Here is a 17191-nt window from a genome sequence, read left to right as displayed (position 1 = left end):
GACCGAATGCTAGGATATGGGATATTAAGAGGGATTCAAAATGATGGCCAGGGTTTGGGTGGACAATTCTGTTATTTATAGGGATAAAGAAGAGAGGAAGAGAAAGAGGCTTTGAGGGGAAGATCACAAAGTCAACTTTACTCAAACTGACTTTGAAGTGCCTATGGGGCAGCTAGATAAAGGTCCGGGTTAGATGGTGAGACCTGGAACTTACCAGAATATAGGTAGGTAGGAGCTAATCCCTAGAGGTCACCACCTAGGAAGAGCGAGAGGAAAGAGCCAAGGACAGAGCCCTGGGGAACACCAGGATTTAAGGGAGGAGCATTAAGAGATTCGGAGGAACCAGTACAGGGACACTGAGGCCAGGGAACACAAGCTCCCCAGGCTACCTTTTACATAAAGACGACCCAGAGCAAGGTTTAGGCATAACACTTAATAGCACCTTTAAAATCACTTCCTTTAATATACAAGAAACACATAACACACAAAGAAAGTCCAAAAAAGTTCTCAGTTCCAGAGTTGGTAGTTTAGGGGGTGTCAAAGAAAATGAACCTTCCAGTCTCCCAGGGAAAGAAGGGGTGAGAGGACTGAGAATATCACTAGATCCCGGGTGAGGCCAGGGCTAGGGCCATACATGGCCTAGTTCTCTACCACGGCAAAGTGCTGATTCTCCTTATCATGGTCCTGGCCTTGCTCCCATGCTGGTCCTCCAGTTCTCAGAAGGCGTCCGGTTCCCAGAACGGCTCCTTCCTTTAGTTCCCTAATATTTTCACTCAGGGGAGAAGGCCGCTTACCCTACAAAAACAGTATGCAGTTGGGGGAGGGAGGGAGATTGTTCAGGAGAGGAAAGATAGGGCAAGGCCTCCCACCCTCTACGCTGGACTTCTCAGGAATAGCTTTTTCCCTCTCCCTTTACCTGTCGTGGTGTCAGAGTCCCAGGGGAGTTGTCATCCTGCAGGATGGTGAGGGGAGATCTCCCTAGTACCTTGCCCTTTGGTTTCCGTCTATTGCACTTAGAACCTAGGATGGGTAAAGAGTTAAAGCAAGGAGCCAAAATTAGGAGCTTATAGTTTATCCCTCCTAAACTACCCCAGAACATGATCTCAATTCCTCTTCCTTATTCCTTGACCTTAAATTCTGTACCTGAAGATCTGGGTGTCTCAGGGTCTCTCAAGGACTTGTCCAAGCCCTGGCTGGCCATAAGGGTTTCTGAGGGCTGTCCTGTTTCTTCCTCAGAAAACACCTGCTTGGAGGGAAGCTCAGCCTGGCTCCCAGGTGGCATCTGGTCCTCAAGGGAAAACTGGGTGCCCAGAGGCGAGTCCAATTCAGAAGATGAAGGTGCCTCTGGGGGCAGAATAGGCTCTGGGGGCAGATTTGCTCTGGGCGCTTCAGTCTCAAATACTTCACTCAGCTGTTTCACCAGTGGGCTTGGAGGCTCTAGAGGGAGAAGTGGAGTGAAACAGTGACCCTCTGATACAAATTGTTCAGCAAAGAGGAAAAAATACAGAAGCTTTAGGACTCATGCCCTGGTGGGTGAGGAATTGAGAAGAGAGAAATCAAGGTGAGAGGGAGTAAAATGTTGAGGAAAGAGCAAAATAGGTTCACAGCAGGAGGATGGAGGCCCCTTTAAGGAGTCCTGAGAGCGTGGCCTCATTGACCCCCACCCAAGGATGCTAGCTGACAGCCTCATCAGAATTCTCTGGGCCCAACACTTACCTCCGCTGCTGGTCTTCATAGGTGTCCTTGAAATGCCAAGTGTAGGAGAGCGGGGATCTGAGTCCTGGGCCTGATTAGGACCCTCCGGCTGCTCCCCTGATGGTAGGTTTGGCTGTGGAGAGCTCTCCACCTGTCCGGATCAAAGGCTATTAAAGTCTACGCCCTGACTCTTCATCCTTCCCAGATCTCCAGCCTCAGGCCCACTTTCCAGGCAGAAATTGCCAAGGCCCCCAGGCATTCAGGAGAGTGTAGAAAGTAAGCCCTCAAAGGAGAAGTGGGGAGGGAGGACTCTCTTAGAATCAGGTTAAGCAGACGCCAAAGAATTAGGACAGTTTCTCTACCTACCCCCTACCCGGCCCAGAGTACCTGGATGGGAGTGCGCAGGATGCCGGCACTAGGTGAACGCGGGTCCGCCACTCGAGCCAGATGCTTGTTGTGCGGCGGAGGCCGCGCAGGAGTCACTGGTACGCTCTTGGCTGAGCCCATCTCAACAGGGAGGAAGGGGGTGGGGCAGGGCTTGGGCCCGGGCGAGGAGGGGATGCCTAAGAGAAGTGACTCAGGTCTCAGCTTCACCGCGACCACGTCCGACCTCGAACTCCAGACCACCCGATCTTCCCAGATCCCAGCTAAGGAAGCTCCTGGCCGCCGGGCCAGAGGCCTCTGGGAGGAAAATGACTGATGCAGCTGACAGGGCGGCTTATTCCAGGACTGCCGGGCCCTCTAATTTGTTCACTAATTTATTCAAATCACTTACCGTGCCCCAACACCACTTTTTGCTGCACTGTAGCTCGAGCCTCAACTCCCGAAGCAGAGTTTCAAACCTCCCGCCACGCCCCCTGCCCTTACCCTATTGGCTGAGCCGTCACAGACTCCTATAGGCCTACTATGTGGGATCCGCCTCCAGCGAAGGAAGCCATTGGGCTGAGGGGACTTCCATCATGGGAGCCATGGGAGTCAATTGGGCAGCGGCTTGGCTTGCCCCGGGTTGACGCCTCCTTGATAGAAGCGGACTTTTGTTCCTCTCAGGCTGCGAGTTGTCCAAAGTGAGACTTTAGGGAGTGCCAATCTTCGCTTTTGAGACCTTCAGTTTCTAAACCAAATGATTAAAAAAAAATAGAATGGATTACTATGCTAATATGCACAGATTCAGGCGGGGACAGACTTTTGAAGATTTTTGAGGAGAGAGAAATGGTAATCCTTACTGGTTGACGGCGTTATCAATCACTCGACTCTATCCTCTCAAACTCTGCCTCATTGGATAGCTGCCTTTCAAATACTAAGAACTGCCCTTCTATTTTCCGATCGGACGAGTCTCCAGGAAAGTTTCTGAAATTAGTTTAAAGAACTGTCAATGTCTGCTCTTCAATACAAGGCACACGAAGAGACTGTAGGGGTGCCAGAGTGCGAGCAGCGAAAGCTCTGGGTTTCGCCTCGTTACTCTACGGGCGCTCTACCCTGGAAGAGTGGGATTGGTTCTTTTGACCATCGATTGCATTGGAGGCGCTTTTCATTGGGTTTAGTCAAGAGTAAGGCAGAGGGCGGAGCACTAGCACGCAAGCTTGTTCCAACTGCCGTTCTCGCGCGTCTTCCCTGAAGCGCATGCACCTAACGATTAGTGCTCATTGGTCCGCAAGAGTAGGGGGTGGGGGACTAGGAACGGTGGGAGCTGCTCTGTGTGGAGGAGCTGCTGCCGGTGTCATGGCGGAGCTGAGTGAGGAGGCGCTGCTGTCAGTATTACCGACGATCCGGGTCCCTAAGGCTGGAGACCGGGTCCACAAAGACGAGTGCGCCTTCTCCTTCGACACACCGGTAAGCCCATTCCCCACGCCCGCAGGGAGCACGACTTCCTTCCATAGCCCTGGTCATTCTGCCGGGGCCTGCAAGGCTTGGGCTACCGCCTCCTTGCGATGCACCATGGGACATGTAGTCTCCCGTGCCACTCCCTGCCGTTGCTTTTAATTAGCTGGAGCTGTCGTGTGACTACTGCCCCCGGAAGCCACCGGTTGTATCTTACCCGCTCCCCGTCTCTTGGAGCATTGTGGAGACTGTAGTCGCTCACGCCCCTCTGCCGTTCTAAACTAGGAGCTCAACCCGATCGTCGGACTACATCTCCCAGGTGGATATCTGGGAAAACCTGGGAGTTGGCCTTGCTTGTCGCGCATGGTTCTCCGGGTTTTGTAGTCTCGTGTAGGAGGGATGGGGCTACCCCTCACCGTTCTGGGCCGGGTTGGGGGTTGGAGGGTAGGTACTGCAGTTCCTAGGCGCGTAGTAGTCTGCAGGTAGCCTTGAAGAAAGCCGTTTTTTTTGAGAAAGACCGAGTTACAGAGCCTCCATCCATGGTTAATATGGATAGGGGGCGGGGAGGTGGATCGTTGGTGGAAGGGAGGGGAGGGAAAGAGGAGAGGAAAGCTCTAGTTTCTTCTTTAAGATGAACTAGTCCCGCGGCCCCCTCTTTTTCCTGCTCATCACAGAAAGCAGAGGGAACCCTTTTTAAAGTATTCCCAGAGAGATGGTTTCTTTCATGCAGGATACTAAAGCCCCTTTCCCATCCCACTCCCACTCTTGACTAGTTAGACAAAGCCGCCACCCACACCATGCTTCACGTTATACAGGCTCCACCCGGTAGGTACCTCCCTTCCTGCAATTCTGCCTTCCTGTGTCACCCTCGAGAGAGACAAGGCTCTGCCCAGGCCAGAGCCTGAACTGAGAGGGCAGCAGCCTGGTTGGGATCCACCCCCCTCACCACCCCTCCCCTCAAGCCGCTGCTGGGCCCTGCCCAGGGTATTCGGCCAGACCAGCTCAGGGCCAGGAAAACTGCAAGTCAGAGTGGAGAGGCTTCACTAATGCAGTGCTGAGGGCAGGAGCATGATCAGAAGCCCACTTCAGGATCACCGCTGATTTGTGGTTTGCTAGGCTTTGCGTTTGGCCTCAAATAATACGCTGCTTCTCTTGAAGTCTGGCTTTGGCAAGGCTGAAAGAAGACTGCTCAGAGCAGAGCTCCAGGGCTCCCAGTCCTTGGCGAAACCATCTCTTATTTCCAACAGAGGAGTTTAATCCCTGCAGTTTCCTCATGCCTTCCAGTTTATCAGATGCACGGCTTGGTGAGGCACCATCTTTCTCAGGAGGAAAAGGATTTTCTTACTTACCAGCTGATGGTAGAAGTCATCAGTTCCTGTCTCTCTTCTAGAAACTTCTTTGAATAATCCAAAAGGAATTTTTGTAATGTTACTACATTTCTCTCACCTCAAGTCAAGAGATCGCCACTGTGGCTGAGTGGACTTGGCTAACCAGCTTCCAGCATATTTGACTATCTTCAAATTGGGTTCACAGTAGAAGGAGAGCTTATGTGACCTCCCTGATCAGAAGTGTTCTATTTCCTTATGAATGTTAGAATCCACACTGTTCTAGGTAGTGGTACACAATCTGTGGGACCACGCACTGCCTTCCATGGTGCCCTATTTTTAAATATCACAGCAGAGAATTTTTTCAAGCCCAATGAGGCTTTTATTCCAGGAAGAAGAAGTTTGCTGTTGTTCAGACACTTGGATCTGAGGTGGTTGTCCCCAATTTTTTTCTCCACCTCCTCCATCACTTTATCCACAAAGGCACTAGTGGACTTGCTCAGTCTGGGGGAAGCCCATCGTCTCCTGTCAGCAGTGAATTAGAGCGGGCACTTTTCTTCCCTGTTTTCTATCTGGGTTAGATATGCCCTGTCTCAGCAAGTGTCGCTAGATTGTTCTAGAAAGGGGATGGCTTTGAGGTTGGAGGTTGATGGGACTTCAGTGGGAATTTAATTATTGGTCAGAGGGGAAGTGACAGGGTGATGGCTGGAGAATGCCAGACTTCATGTCCCTGCCAGGCTGGGTCCAGGTTTAGCTGCGAGCTGCACATAAGGCATTTTTCCGCTGGAGCCCGACTGCAGCAGGAGAGCGGGGAGAAGACTCAGTGTGGACCAGGGTTCAACTACCTAGCAGAGTATGGTAAAGGAAAGGTGTGGTCTTGCTGGCAAGCTCTGGGGTTAGATGTACCAGAAGAATCTCTGCTTCTTCACATGGGTAGCTTTTCTTAATCCTGGAGATGAGGTAGGGTTTGTTATGGTGTCCTTGGTTTAGGTTCAGTGTCTGACATGCAGATCTTTCCTCTCCCAGGAAAGGGCCCTTTTCCGTTCTGAATGTAATTTCTGGCCCTGGCAGTCCATGGTGTTTGGTCCTAGTTTACTTTCTGGGTCTTCTGGCTCCAGAGAAGAAGTAGAGGGAATTCTCTGCAACTGATTGGAGGGCTCCAAAACCCAAAGAAGGAGCAAGGAGGAAGAATGGTGACTGATAGGTGGTGTTCAGCTCCTGGTGTCTTTGTTGATTGTCAAAGTCATAGGAGAATGGGGAGAATCTTAGCCGTGTACTAAATCCTAAAGAAATAAATGACTTGCCAAGGACCGCACAGTGTTAGAAAACAGGACCTTTCTTCTGGAAACCAGCAGTGTTTGAGCCCAGGTCTTAGTTTCCTCATCTAGCCAGGCTTCATCATCCCTGTTTCCTCCCCTGCCTCTTGCCCTGCAGGAGTGTGAGGGTGGCCTCTACATCTGCATGAACACATTCCTGGGTTTCGGGAAACAGTACGTGGAGAGGCATTTCAACAAGACGGGCCAGCGAGTCTACTTGCACCTCCGGCGGACCCGGCGCCCGGTAGGGATAGGGGCTGGGCCTGGGGACCTTCTGGCACATCCCACTGGGTTTCCATTTTTGAATCTGTTCCATTCTGACTTCTTACCTATATCTGTTGGTGTAATTAAAACTCAGCACACATGTTTTTAGCTCCATTCTCTTCTGAGATTAACTCATTTCATCCCGTCCACCCTCCCTGTTCATTGCTGATTCTGCCCTTCCTGCCTGGTTGCAGAAAGAGGAGGACAGCACCACAGGCACTGGAGACCCCCCACGAAAGAAGCCCACCCGCCTGGCTATTGGTGAGTACTACTGTAGCCCTACCCTTCTCCCCAAGCTGGGCTTTCCTGCGCTCATAGGTATTAGGAAAGCCGCAGAAGAATGGGCCCGATCAATGACTCTAGAGCTCTGGAGGGGACAAAGTAAAGTGCCATATCAGATAAGGGACATTTACCTGTGGTCGTGGTCCTACTGTCCCTCTTTTTCCCTGTCTCATCAGGTGTCGAAGGCGGGTTTGACCTCAGCGAGGAGAAGTTTGAATACGATGAGGATGTGAAGATTGTCATTTTGCCGGATTACCTGGAGATTGCCCGGGATGGGTTGGGGGGACTACCTGACTTTGTCAGAGATCGGGTATGAATCGTTTCCCGCCCTCCCAAAGATTTTAGGGCAAGCGGGGCCAGGGCAGTGATGTCTTGGGCAAGTACTGAGAAAGCTAAAGATAAGTGATAGAGGGGCATGGGGGATGGGATTTGGATACTATTTCTGACCCTCTGCTTCTCCCAGGTGACCAGTGCGGTGGAGGCACTACTGTCCGCCGACTCAGCCTCCCGCAAGCAGGAAGTACAGGCCTGGGATGGGGAAGTACGGCAGGTGTCTAAGCATGCCTTCAACCTCAAGCAGCTGGACAACCCTGCTCGAATCCCTCCCTGGTGAGGCCTGGCCCCTCTACCTCGGGGCACAACCGCCAGAGCAGGGGCAAAGAGGCCACCCTCCTGGGAGATCTGGTGGGAGAGAGGGCTGGCAACATGACAATTAGGGAGACGTGGAAGCAAAGAACTGAGCAGGGGGACGTCCAGAGGAGAGGAGAACAGAGAGAGATTGGATTGGCAGGGGCCCACAAAGTCCCCTTTCTCTCTACCACTCCCAGATACCCCTGACCCGTATTTCAGCTCAATTTCTTTTCTCTTTGGGTTAGTGGCTGGAAGTGCTCCAAGTGTGACATGAGAGAGAACCTGTGGCTCAACCTGACAGATGGCTCCATCCTCTGTGGCCGACGCTACTTCGATGGCAGTGGCGGCAACAATCATGCTGTGGAGCACTTCAGGGAGACAGGCTACCCGTTAGCTGTCAAACTGGGCACCATCACACCTGACGGAGCTGGTATTCCCTCCCTTCCTTAGCTACCTCCGTGCCAAAACGTGTTTTAATGGTTGTTTATTTTATATGGCACGAATAATACATGAGTATGTTGTCTTGATAAACAATGAAAATACTGCAGATGAGACTAAATCTTCAATTACCCTTCAAACCTCCATCCTCTTCCTAGAAGTTACCAGTATATCTGAGTAGTAAGCATCCTTCAAAACATTCGACCCTAGAAGCTTACCCTGCAGGGAGGAGTCACAATTAATTCCAACTCTCACCCTGTGTCTCACCCATCTTCCCTAACAGCCATCCCCAGAAGGTTTAAAGAAGCCAAGAGGTTACCCTACATGCTCACCCTTCTATCCCACCAAGGCCCCTCAAGGCAGAGGGTGGCATTGGTGGCCAGGCCAGTCCTGAGTCACCCCCTCTGACACTGCTCCTGCCCCCTGTCCTAGATGTGTACTCATATGATGAGGATGACATGGTCCTGGACCCCAACCTGGCTGAGCACCTGTCCCACTTTGGCATCGACATGCTGAAGATGCAAAAGGTGAGACTCGTTCAGCTTCAAAGTCTTCATATTCCTGCTCCTGGTAGGCCCCTCTTCCTTGCCTGAGACAAAGTACGGGAGAGAGTGGCCACAGTTCTTCCAGTCCCCACGGTACGTGGGCTTTGAAGAACTTCCTAGAATCATTTGTTCATTCATTGAATACTCCTGAGTACCTACTCTGTGTTGGTCACTAATAAGGCAGGTGTGGTCCTTGTTTTATATGCTCTTTGGAGAGGCAGGCATGAATCATATGCTCACACTAATAACTGATTAACTGCCCGCTGTGAAGGGTGTGTGATGGAGATGTGGAGGGTGTTACAGCAGTTTGCAGCAGTGGGGCATGGCCTAGTCTAGGGCATCAGGGAAGTGTCTCTGAGGAAGCGTTGCTTGAGTGGAGACCTGAGGGGTACAGAGGGGTACCTTTGGAATGGGGAAAACAGTTCAGGTAGAGGGAGTTGCTTTCATTTCATTCCCTCATTCAAGCCTGATAACTAAGTCCTCTGACAGTTGCTTGTGGCCGTCTAGAACTTGGACTAGACGATATCCTGCATGCCTCTGTAATTCAACAAATTCTAGGCTCCAGCTGGGTATCGTCCTAGATCCTGTGAAAGATCAATGTAAAAAATCCAGGGCTGAGTCTCTCCCCTCGTCTGAAGTCCCCCTTCCCTGCAGACGGACAAGACGATGACCGAGTTGGAGATAGATATGAACCAGCAGATTGGCGAATGGGAGCTGATCCAGGAGTCAAGTGTGCCACTGAAGCCCTTGTTCGGGCCCGGCTACACAGGCATCCGAAACCTGGGTAACAGCTGCTACCTCAACTCGGTGGTCCAGGTGCTCTTCAGCATCCCCGACTTCCAGAGGAAGTGAGTAGTGCCTTCCCCACTGCTGGCCCCCGGGCTCTGCGCGCCTAAATCCCCACTCCTCTCCTGGCCATCAGCCTCTAGGCACACTCCTCCTTCAGCCACCCTCAGCACCTCTGTTTCAGTGCAGTTTTAGTTCCTATGATCCTGTGGCTGGTGTGCTGTGAGGGGAGCCAGCTGTAGGACTGCACCATCATCACCCAGTCACACACAAACGCCGCCATAGAGCAGAATACCAAATCCCAGGGCTCTTGGATTGCCTGACTCACGGGTGAGCAGGTGGTCTTTATTTTAGGCTAGTGACATCAGATAAGCACCTACCATGGCCATGTAACACTTGGGGGAGAGGGAGGACTTGGGACACAAAGACAGAAGAAAGGCAAATTCTTAGCAAAAGGGACTTTACCATCTAATTGGAACGGCCCTGATGCTTATGTGAAAACTTAAGATGTATTGAGAAGTTCTGTCCAAAAGGCTATGAACTGTAGTTATCTTCCTCCCAAGCTGTGTTCTCCCTTCCCCTGGCTCTCTCGGGGAGGAGGTTGGGAAAATCTGCCTTGGGGCACTGCATGCTGACGTGGTGAAGAAGGCAGGAAGGGCAGGTTGCTGGAAAGAAATGGACTCCAGGTTTCAGCCACATAACTCTCCACTCTGGAGGGAGTCTATTCACTGAGCTGGTAGATTAATTTCTCCCTTTGCTTTTCTGCTGAGCCCAAACCAAAGCCCCTCTGACTCTCCTTCCCTTGGCTCTTAGGTATGTGGAAAAGCTGGAGAAGATCTTCCAGAATGCTCCAGCGGACCCGACCCAGGACTTCAGCACCCAGGTGTATGTAGCCAGGTCCTATGTCTGAAGGCTGTTGAGAGCCTCGCTGCCTGTGTGCCTCCTCTGTCCTTCGTGACCACCTGGAGAGGGCAGCAGTTTAGCCCTGGCCAATTAGAAGCTTTTTGATGTTTGCCTTCTGGGCATACTTTCTACCTTAGATGGGTTCCCGTGGACCCTAAGGTTTTCCACATTTTAGCAAGTTGACTAAGGAGGGCCTTAAACCAGGGTTGAGGTGGGGAGGGAGAGGTATAGACAGATGGCAGATTACCATTAGTTGACTAAAGCCAAGTGGTTCTCTTGGATGTTAACACAGGGCCAAGCTGGGCCATGGCCTTCTCTCCGGAGAATATTCCAAGCCAGCACCGGAGTCAGGCGATGGGGAGCAGGTGTCAGAACAAAAGGTGAGTCTGTACTTTGTGCTTTTCAGGCTCTGGATTATGGGGAAACAGGTCTGGGATATGTCTGAGGAAGGTGGCCTCTTGAGCCCCAGCTAATTCACTGCCCTGGCTCTGCCTAGGAGGTTCAAGATGGCATTGCCCCTCGGATGTTCAAGGCCCTCATTGGCAAGGGTCACCCTGAGTTCTCCACCAACCGGCAGCAGGATGCCCAAGAGTTCTTCCTTCACCTTATCAACATGGTAGAAGTAAGCCCTGGGAAGACGGCAAGGGAGGGCACTCTTTGCAGTCCTTCCATCTACCTGCAATTCACTCCCTCTCCCTCCCGCCCTTTCTTGCCTCTGTCAGCCCCACCCAGTCCCACCCCTGTACCTGGCAGTCTGCATGCACTGTGCCTTCCCTGTGTAGTGAGTACACGCAAGGAGAATAGCAGAGCCAAGCAGTGGTCCTTATACTCGATGGGCTTGCTGCCTCATGAAGGATACACCCACAGAAAATGCTCAGGATACTTACTACTTATCGAGAGAACTACAAGCACATTCCAACACAGTCCCACAGTGCTGTGAGCGGGCCAGAATCAGGGAGGCGGCGGGTGATTGGGGAAGGCTTCTACTCCTTGCGCTCTCAGTGGTAGTCTCCCTCCCCCACCCCTCCTCTCCCTCCTTGACCACCAGGGACCCTTTTAGACCCCCATTTCAGTCCCTGGCTGCCCAGATCTCTCCACCTGCCTCTTTCCCATAGAGGAATTGCCGGAGTTCTGAAAATCCTAATGAAGTGTTCCGCTTCTTGGTGGAGGAAAAGATAAAGTGCCTGGCTACAGAGAAGGTGAAATACACCCAGAGAGTGGACTACATCATGCAGTTGCCTGTGCCCATGGACGCAGCCCTTAACAAAGGTAGGTGGCTGTCAGCCAGGCCTGGGTACGGGTGCAGTGAAGGCTGTGAGGAACGCTTGGGCATCTATAGGGGCAGAGCCCGCAGTACACTCTGCTCCCTCAGCCAGAAGTCCAAAGCTAGGCCAGTAGAGTGAGGTCAGATTAACCTTGCCCGCAGTTCATCAGCAGAGCTGTACTGAGAAAAAGAAGCAAAATCATATGTGGGTGCACGTTGGGTGGGACTGGGTGGGACTGAGGGGTTGAAGTAGTCACGGACACAGAGCCAGCAGGGCCAGGCTAAGGAGGGAAAGAGGCAGTACCTTCTGAGGGATCCACCCGCCACTTCTGTCACCAGAGGAGCTTCTAGAGTACGAGGAGAAGAAGCGGCAGGCCGAAGAGGAGAAGCTGCCACTGCCCGAGCTGGTTCGGGCCCAGGTGCCCTTCAGCTCCTGCCTGGAGGCCTATGGGGCCCCCGAGCAGGTGGATGACTTCTGGAGCACGGCTCTGCAGGCCAAATCAGTAGCTGTCAAGTAAGTCCTGCTGGTCTGGGCCTGACGGTCTTGGGCCTGTGTCAGGGTAGTCCCAAAGATGCCATCTACCGCTTTCTCGTCCTGTCATTCCTTTTTTGGGTGGAATCTCAGGATTGCATCCGTTGAGGCTGGTAATCTGGCCCCGGTGGGAACCAAGAAGCCCCACAGGAGCAGACTCAGATGGTTACTGTGTATTAGTTTGTCCTGCCCAAACCACTCCGTCTTCTTTCGTGGCATGGGGCACTTTTCAGTGCAGCATCTCTCCACCCACTCCCTCAATCCTGGCAGAGTGCAGACACTTAGTAGGGAACAGGACATGGGTTTCCAGCAAATGGTTTTACTTTTTACTCAGAGGTTGGCCTGAGCTGGAGGTCTGTAAGAGTGCTTGGTCTCATGGGAATTCAGCCACCCACTGCTTTGCTGCTCCCATCGATCAGAAGCCCTTCTCCTGGCTTCTGCTGCTCCTTGTTTGCAGATGCTCTGATGCCTGCCCAGGGCAGGATAAGAATATGGAGTATCATATGAGCTGTTAGGTCTTCTACACATGAGAAGCTGGACCCCAGGGTGGGGAGTTTCAGGATAGGAGAACCTTGGGATTGTCTGGCTACCAGGACATGCTCTCTTCCCTAGGACCACACGATTTGCCTCATTCCCTGACTACCTGGTCATCCAGATCAAGAAGTTCACCTTCGGCTTAGACTGGGTACCCAAGAAACTGGGTATGATGGCTGGGACAAGCAAGGGAGGTTAAGCAGGAAATGCTAAAAAAATAAGGGGCCTTAATACATGTAAACCAATGTTTCTCTAACTTCCCTCTGAAAGAGGAAGACATTACCTTAGATGTTTCAAAATATGTCTAGTTTGAAAAGCACTGACTAAAAGTATTAAAAGACTTCTTTGATTTTATAATTATGATTTACAACCAAAAGTCACTTCCATAGTTTAGTTTTTATAACTGATTAAATTTTCATTTTGATAATCGTGAAATAATTAGCTCTCGCAGGTTTTACAGGCCCTAGATGACTTTGAGAACCACTGATTCATTCTGTCCCACACGTTGGAGGCCCCCTCCTTGGCCCACAGCTGATTTGCTGTAGATATAGGAGTAGAATCCAGGCCTCTGACTCCTAGGCCCACAGTTACTTTTATTACACTGGGACCCCTGAGGGTGGTACTCTCTGAACAGCTCCTTATTACAGAGCAGTGCCAAAATATGGTGTAGGGGCTTGAGATTCCCAAAGTGCCTTCTCAGGAGGGCCTTGGAGCTCCTGAGGTGACCTATTGTACCATTCCAATTACAGATGTGTCCATTGAGATGCCAGAGGAGCTAGACATCTCCCAGTTGAGGGGTACAGGGCTGCAGCCTGGAGAGGAGGAGCTGCCTGACATTGCCCCACCCCTGGTTACTCCGGATGAGCCCAAAGGTAGCCTTGGTTTCTATGGCAACGAAGACGAAGACTCCTTCTGCTCCCCTCACTTCTCCTCTCCGACATGTTAGTGACTCTTTTTCCTGCCTGTCTCTCTCCCTTGCCGAGGGGGGTCTTCTCTGCCTACCTCCCCACCACCCTGTCCTTTGTGTTTCTGCTGTCCTCCCTTTCAAATTTCCTCTGTCCTCTTGGTGGACGGGAGGACTGCCTGGAGCACTCCTAGCCACATTCCCCGTGTGGATGGCAGTACCACTGGCTAAATTGCCTCTCCTTTTTTGTCACCTCATTGGTTGGGGGCAGGGGCTGGGAATTGTATTCCAGAAACAGGGCCCATTCTGTGACAATGGGCAAGGAAGGGGATCCATGGGGGTCTTTAGCCTCAGTTCTGTGCCGTTAGGGTAATAGACCCACATTGTACTATCTGTCCTTTTAGTTCCGGGATAAGGTGCCCCGCTGGAAGAGAAAAATGCCTGGAGTGGAATGTTTGGGAGAGGGAGGGGTGGGACTGTGTGGGGAGGAGGAGGAACAAAGAGTGGCCCAAGGACTCGGTCACTGTGCCGGCACTTCTCGCACCACAGCCCCCATGCTGGATGAATCGGTCATCATCCAGCTGGTGGAGATGGGCTTCCCCATGGACGCCTGCCGCAAAGCTGTCTACTACACGGGCAACAGCGGGGCGGAGGCCGCCATGAACTGGGTCATGTCGCACATGGATGATCCAGGTAGGCAGGGCTGGGTAGCAGGGCCAGGCAGGGCCACCACCCTCCCCAAAACACTGCAACCCCTCCCCATCCACAGATTTTGCAAACCCACTCATCCTGCCTGGCTCCAGTGGGCCTGGCTCCACAAGTGCAGCTGCGGACCCCCCACCAGAGGACTGCGTGACCACCATTGTCTCCATGGGCTTCTCCCGGGACCAGGCCCTTAAAGCTCTGCGGGCCACGGTAGGGGCTATCCCCAGCTCAGGACTGGGGCCTCTGGTAGAAGAGGGTGAGAGTGAGGGTCCGTCCTTCGGGAGCAAGGCCAGGGACATCGGTGTGGTAGGCCGAGGCTGGGCTCCACGCTGTTGTGGCTGTGACGAAGGAGCTGAGGCTTTCACTGGTGCTTTTCTTGCCCCCCGAACTTGTCGGAGATGTAATGCTTTTCTTCTCCCCAAGAACAATAGTTTAGAACGGGCTGTGGACTGGATCTTCAGTCACATTGATGACCTAGATGCAGAAGCTGCCATGGACATCTCGGAGGGTCGCTCGGCTGCCGACTCCATCTCTGAGTCTGTGCCAGTGGGACCTAAAGTCCGGGATGGATCTGGAAGTGAGTGTCCTGGGGAAAGAGGACAGGCCCGGTACAATCTCGCCAGTCTGCTCTACCAGAGCCTCATTCAAGGCAGCTTTGCTTCCCACATGGGGCAGGGGCAGAAACTTCTTCCCTGTGACAGGACTCCCAAAGGTGGGATTCTAGGCGGTGGAGACCCGAGTTTGAGCTGTTAGAGCAGGGCTGTCAAACTCATTGTCACCGGGGCACATCAGCCTTTTGGCCACCTTCACAGGGCTGAATGTAATTTTAGGGCTGTGTAAACGTAACTACTCCTTAACAGTTAAGTGAGAGCTTGGAGCTGCTTCCAGGTAGAAACAAGGTGCCGGGCGGATAAAACAAGGTGGAGGGCCGGATTCGGCCTCGGGCCTTGTGTGTGCCACTTGTGCGTCAGGTCTTCAGACTGCCACTCAAGGATCCCTCTCTCATTGTCTTCTCTGCCCTCCCCCTCTCTCCTTCCCTAGAGTATCAGCTCTTTGCCTTCATTAGTCACATGGGCACCTCCACCATGTGTGGTCACTACGTCTGCCACATCAAGAAGGAAGGCAGGTGAGGGCCCAGCCATGTGCATTTGGAATGTGGGAGTGGTGGTGGAGATGAGTAGGGGCACCCCGGAAATCCTGGAGAAGGTGAAGGACTGCCTGATGGGAACCACACACACACCAGAGGGGTGAGGGAATGGTTGACGGCAGAGATCAGGCAAACTACAGCCGGAGGGCTGAATTAGGCCACTTGCTTCTGTAAGCGGTTTTGATGAGCATAGCCACGCTTACTCACTTATGCATTGTCTGTGGCTGTTTCTATGCTGCACCAGGCAAGTTAAGTAGTTTAGAGACCCGATGGTCTAACAGACCTGAAAGATTTACAGAAAAAGTTTGGCCCTGTACAGAAAAAGTTGGCTAACCCCCACCATACAGAAATGGGTGGGGGGATGGCTGTAAAGATACTGGAGGATCGGAAGGCACTGAGCAGGGGAAATGACCTGGTGAGATTGGGATGCTCCCTTCAGACAGGTGGCAGCTGGACTGTAGGTTTGGTGGCCTTTCCCTGGAATCTGCAGGATTGGCCCCAGAGGCTATGTCAGAGAAACCGAGTAGAAGCCCTGTGGACTGCCCAGTTGGTCCATCTCTTTCCACCCTTCCCCGCCTTCCCCAGATGGGTGATCTACAACGACCAGAAAGTGTGTGCCTCTGAGAAGCCGCCCAAGGACCTGGGCTACATCTACTTCTACCAGAGAGTGGCCAGTTAAGAGCCTGCCCTGACCCTTTACCGCGGAGGGCAGGGGAGAGACTGCCTGGCATGAGGGAGAGGGGCTGGGGGATGGACTGCAGCCCACCTGCTCTGTACCCTTTTTCTTTCTGCCCCCCCCTCCGCCCACAGCAGGGAAGAAGCTCGAGGCCCTAGGAGAATGGCCAAGCAAAGTGGAGACGAGAGACTGTGGGGTTAGAGCAGGATGGGGACGGGAGGGTGGCCGCCTGTCTGTGAGGAGATTCTGTTGCTTCCCCTCCCCCTGAACCCCTGTTCCTCTGCTTCTCTAATCCTGCCAGCTCCTGGTGTGGAGGGGGCTTGTTTGTACGTGTGTGCGTGTGGGTATTGCTTTGTGCAGCCTCTTTCACAGGACGGGGTGCTCCTGCTCCCCTCCCCCTTTGTGTTTGTCCCCTGTGTGGTCAACCTGGAGGGATATGAGGGAAATGGGGACCCCCTCGCCCTCCTGCCTCAGTCTTTGCCCCAGCCTGTCTCTTCCCTGTTCTTCTCTGGAAAAATGCCAAAATACAGGATGTGAATAAAAATACAATGGCTAAATTGTGTCCTGTTTGATACCTTGTAGAGACTTATCTTCCCTGGGTCTAGCAGGAGGGCCAGTGCCCAAAAACTCCCAGTACTTCTCAGTAGTCTAGAGCTCGTGGGAAATTGAGGGTGAGATGAGGACTAGAAGCCATCAGGTCAGGGGAAGTGGAGTGGGGTGACACAGCAAAGACGGGGGAAAAAGCCCCTTCCAGCAGTCACACACATGTCCAAAGGTTCCTGGTGGCTAGGAAACCTTGGGCCTAGGCCCCAGGCCCTGCAGCCCCTTGTTAGCCCTGGGCCAACTGGGGGAGGAGTTCTGAACTGCCTCTGCCTCAGCGGTGCAGCTTGTGCCAGCGCCAGGCATCCCTCCCTCTCTGAACCCTGTCACTTGCCCAATAACTGGGCTAGACTTTCCCTGCAGGGGTCAAAGGTGCCTGCTCGGAAATCAGGGATATGGCTAAATAACTTGGATGGGGGAAGGGAGTTTCTTTCCTCAGAGTTGGAAAGATGCCCCTCAGACCCCGCCCCCCCTCCACCCCGCCCGTACCCTGAGTAATGTGGCGTAGGACAAGCAGTTGGAGTGGTCGGACTTGCCACTTGCCAGCTAGGTCCCCTGGGAACCGCTTCTGGCCCCCTAGAGGGCTGCAGTCTTGAAGAGCCGGTTCCCCGAAAGCAGGGGCTCACAGTTCTCGCCTTCTCCCGAGTCAGGCAACTGAGGTTGAAGCGACTGGGCTCTGATGCCCCTAGAACGTTGCTACAAGAAAGGGTAACGTCAGAATATTGACACAAGCGCGGCGGGTGGGGTGGGGGGTAGGACTTTGCAGGCGGGGGCCGGGCTAACCATGGCCAAGGAGGCGGAGTTCTGTCTCACCGCGCTCTATATAA

At 52.9% G+C, this 17191-nt stretch overlaps 2 protein-coding genes across 4 annotated transcripts; one reads left to right on the top strand and one right to left on the bottom strand.

Annotated features, from left to right (window-relative positions):
* Positions 1-439: 439 nt before the first annotated feature.
* On the bottom strand, positions 440-3273 carry CDCA3 (cell division cycle associated 3). 2 transcript variants are annotated; one of them, XM_045186774.3, is made up of 7 exons: positions 2919-3273; positions 2563-2806; positions 2083-2258; positions 1717-1846; positions 1144-1437; positions 917-1020; positions 440-795 (listed from the first exon to the last, which is right to left on the bottom strand). In XM_045186774.3, the coding sequence occupies exons 3-7, from the start codon at positions 2200-2202 to the stop codon at positions 640-642; spliced, it is 804 nt and encodes a 267-aa protein (XP_045042709.2). In that variant the 5' UTR covers positions 2203-2258; positions 2563-2806; positions 2919-3273; the 3' UTR covers positions 440-639. The 2 variants fall into 2 exon arrangements, with proteins under 2 accessions (XP_045042709.2, XP_024435085.2); XM_024579317.3 differs by lacking the exon at positions 2919-3273 and having other exon boundaries at positions 2471-2564.
* A 43-nt stretch (positions 3274-3316) lies between these two features.
* USP5 (ubiquitin specific peptidase 5) lies at positions 3317-16322 on the top strand. 2 transcript variants are annotated; one of them, XM_024579427.4, is made up of 20 exons: positions 3317-3525; positions 6273-6398; positions 6613-6679; positions 6877-7010; positions 7164-7309; positions 7576-7760; positions 8201-8295; positions 8968-9161; positions 9913-9984; positions 10295-10382; positions 10499-10624; positions 11118-11271; positions 11606-11780; positions 12411-12499; positions 13082-13273; positions 13786-13929; positions 14006-14151; positions 14365-14518; positions 14983-15067; positions 15674-16322. In XM_024579427.4, the coding sequence occupies exons 1-20, from the start codon at positions 3415-3417 to the stop codon at positions 15765-15767; spliced, it is 2577 nt and encodes an 858-aa protein (XP_024435195.1). In that variant the 5' UTR covers positions 3317-3414; the 3' UTR covers positions 15768-16322. The 2 variants fall into 2 exon arrangements, with proteins under 2 accessions (XP_024435195.1, XP_024435196.1); XM_024579428.4 differs by having other exon boundaries at positions 3321-3525; positions 13082-13204.
* Positions 16323-17191: the final 869 nt, after the last annotated feature.

This window comes from Desmodus rotundus, chromosome 3, assembly GCF_022682495.2.
Source record: "Desmodus rotundus isolate HL8 chromosome 3, HLdesRot8A.1, whole genome shotgun sequence".
NCBI lineage: Eukaryota > Metazoa > Chordata > Mammalia > Chiroptera > Phyllostomidae > Desmodus > Desmodus rotundus.
Note: the sequence above shows the minus strand (reverse complement) of the source record. Positions and strands in the feature narration are given on the sequence as shown.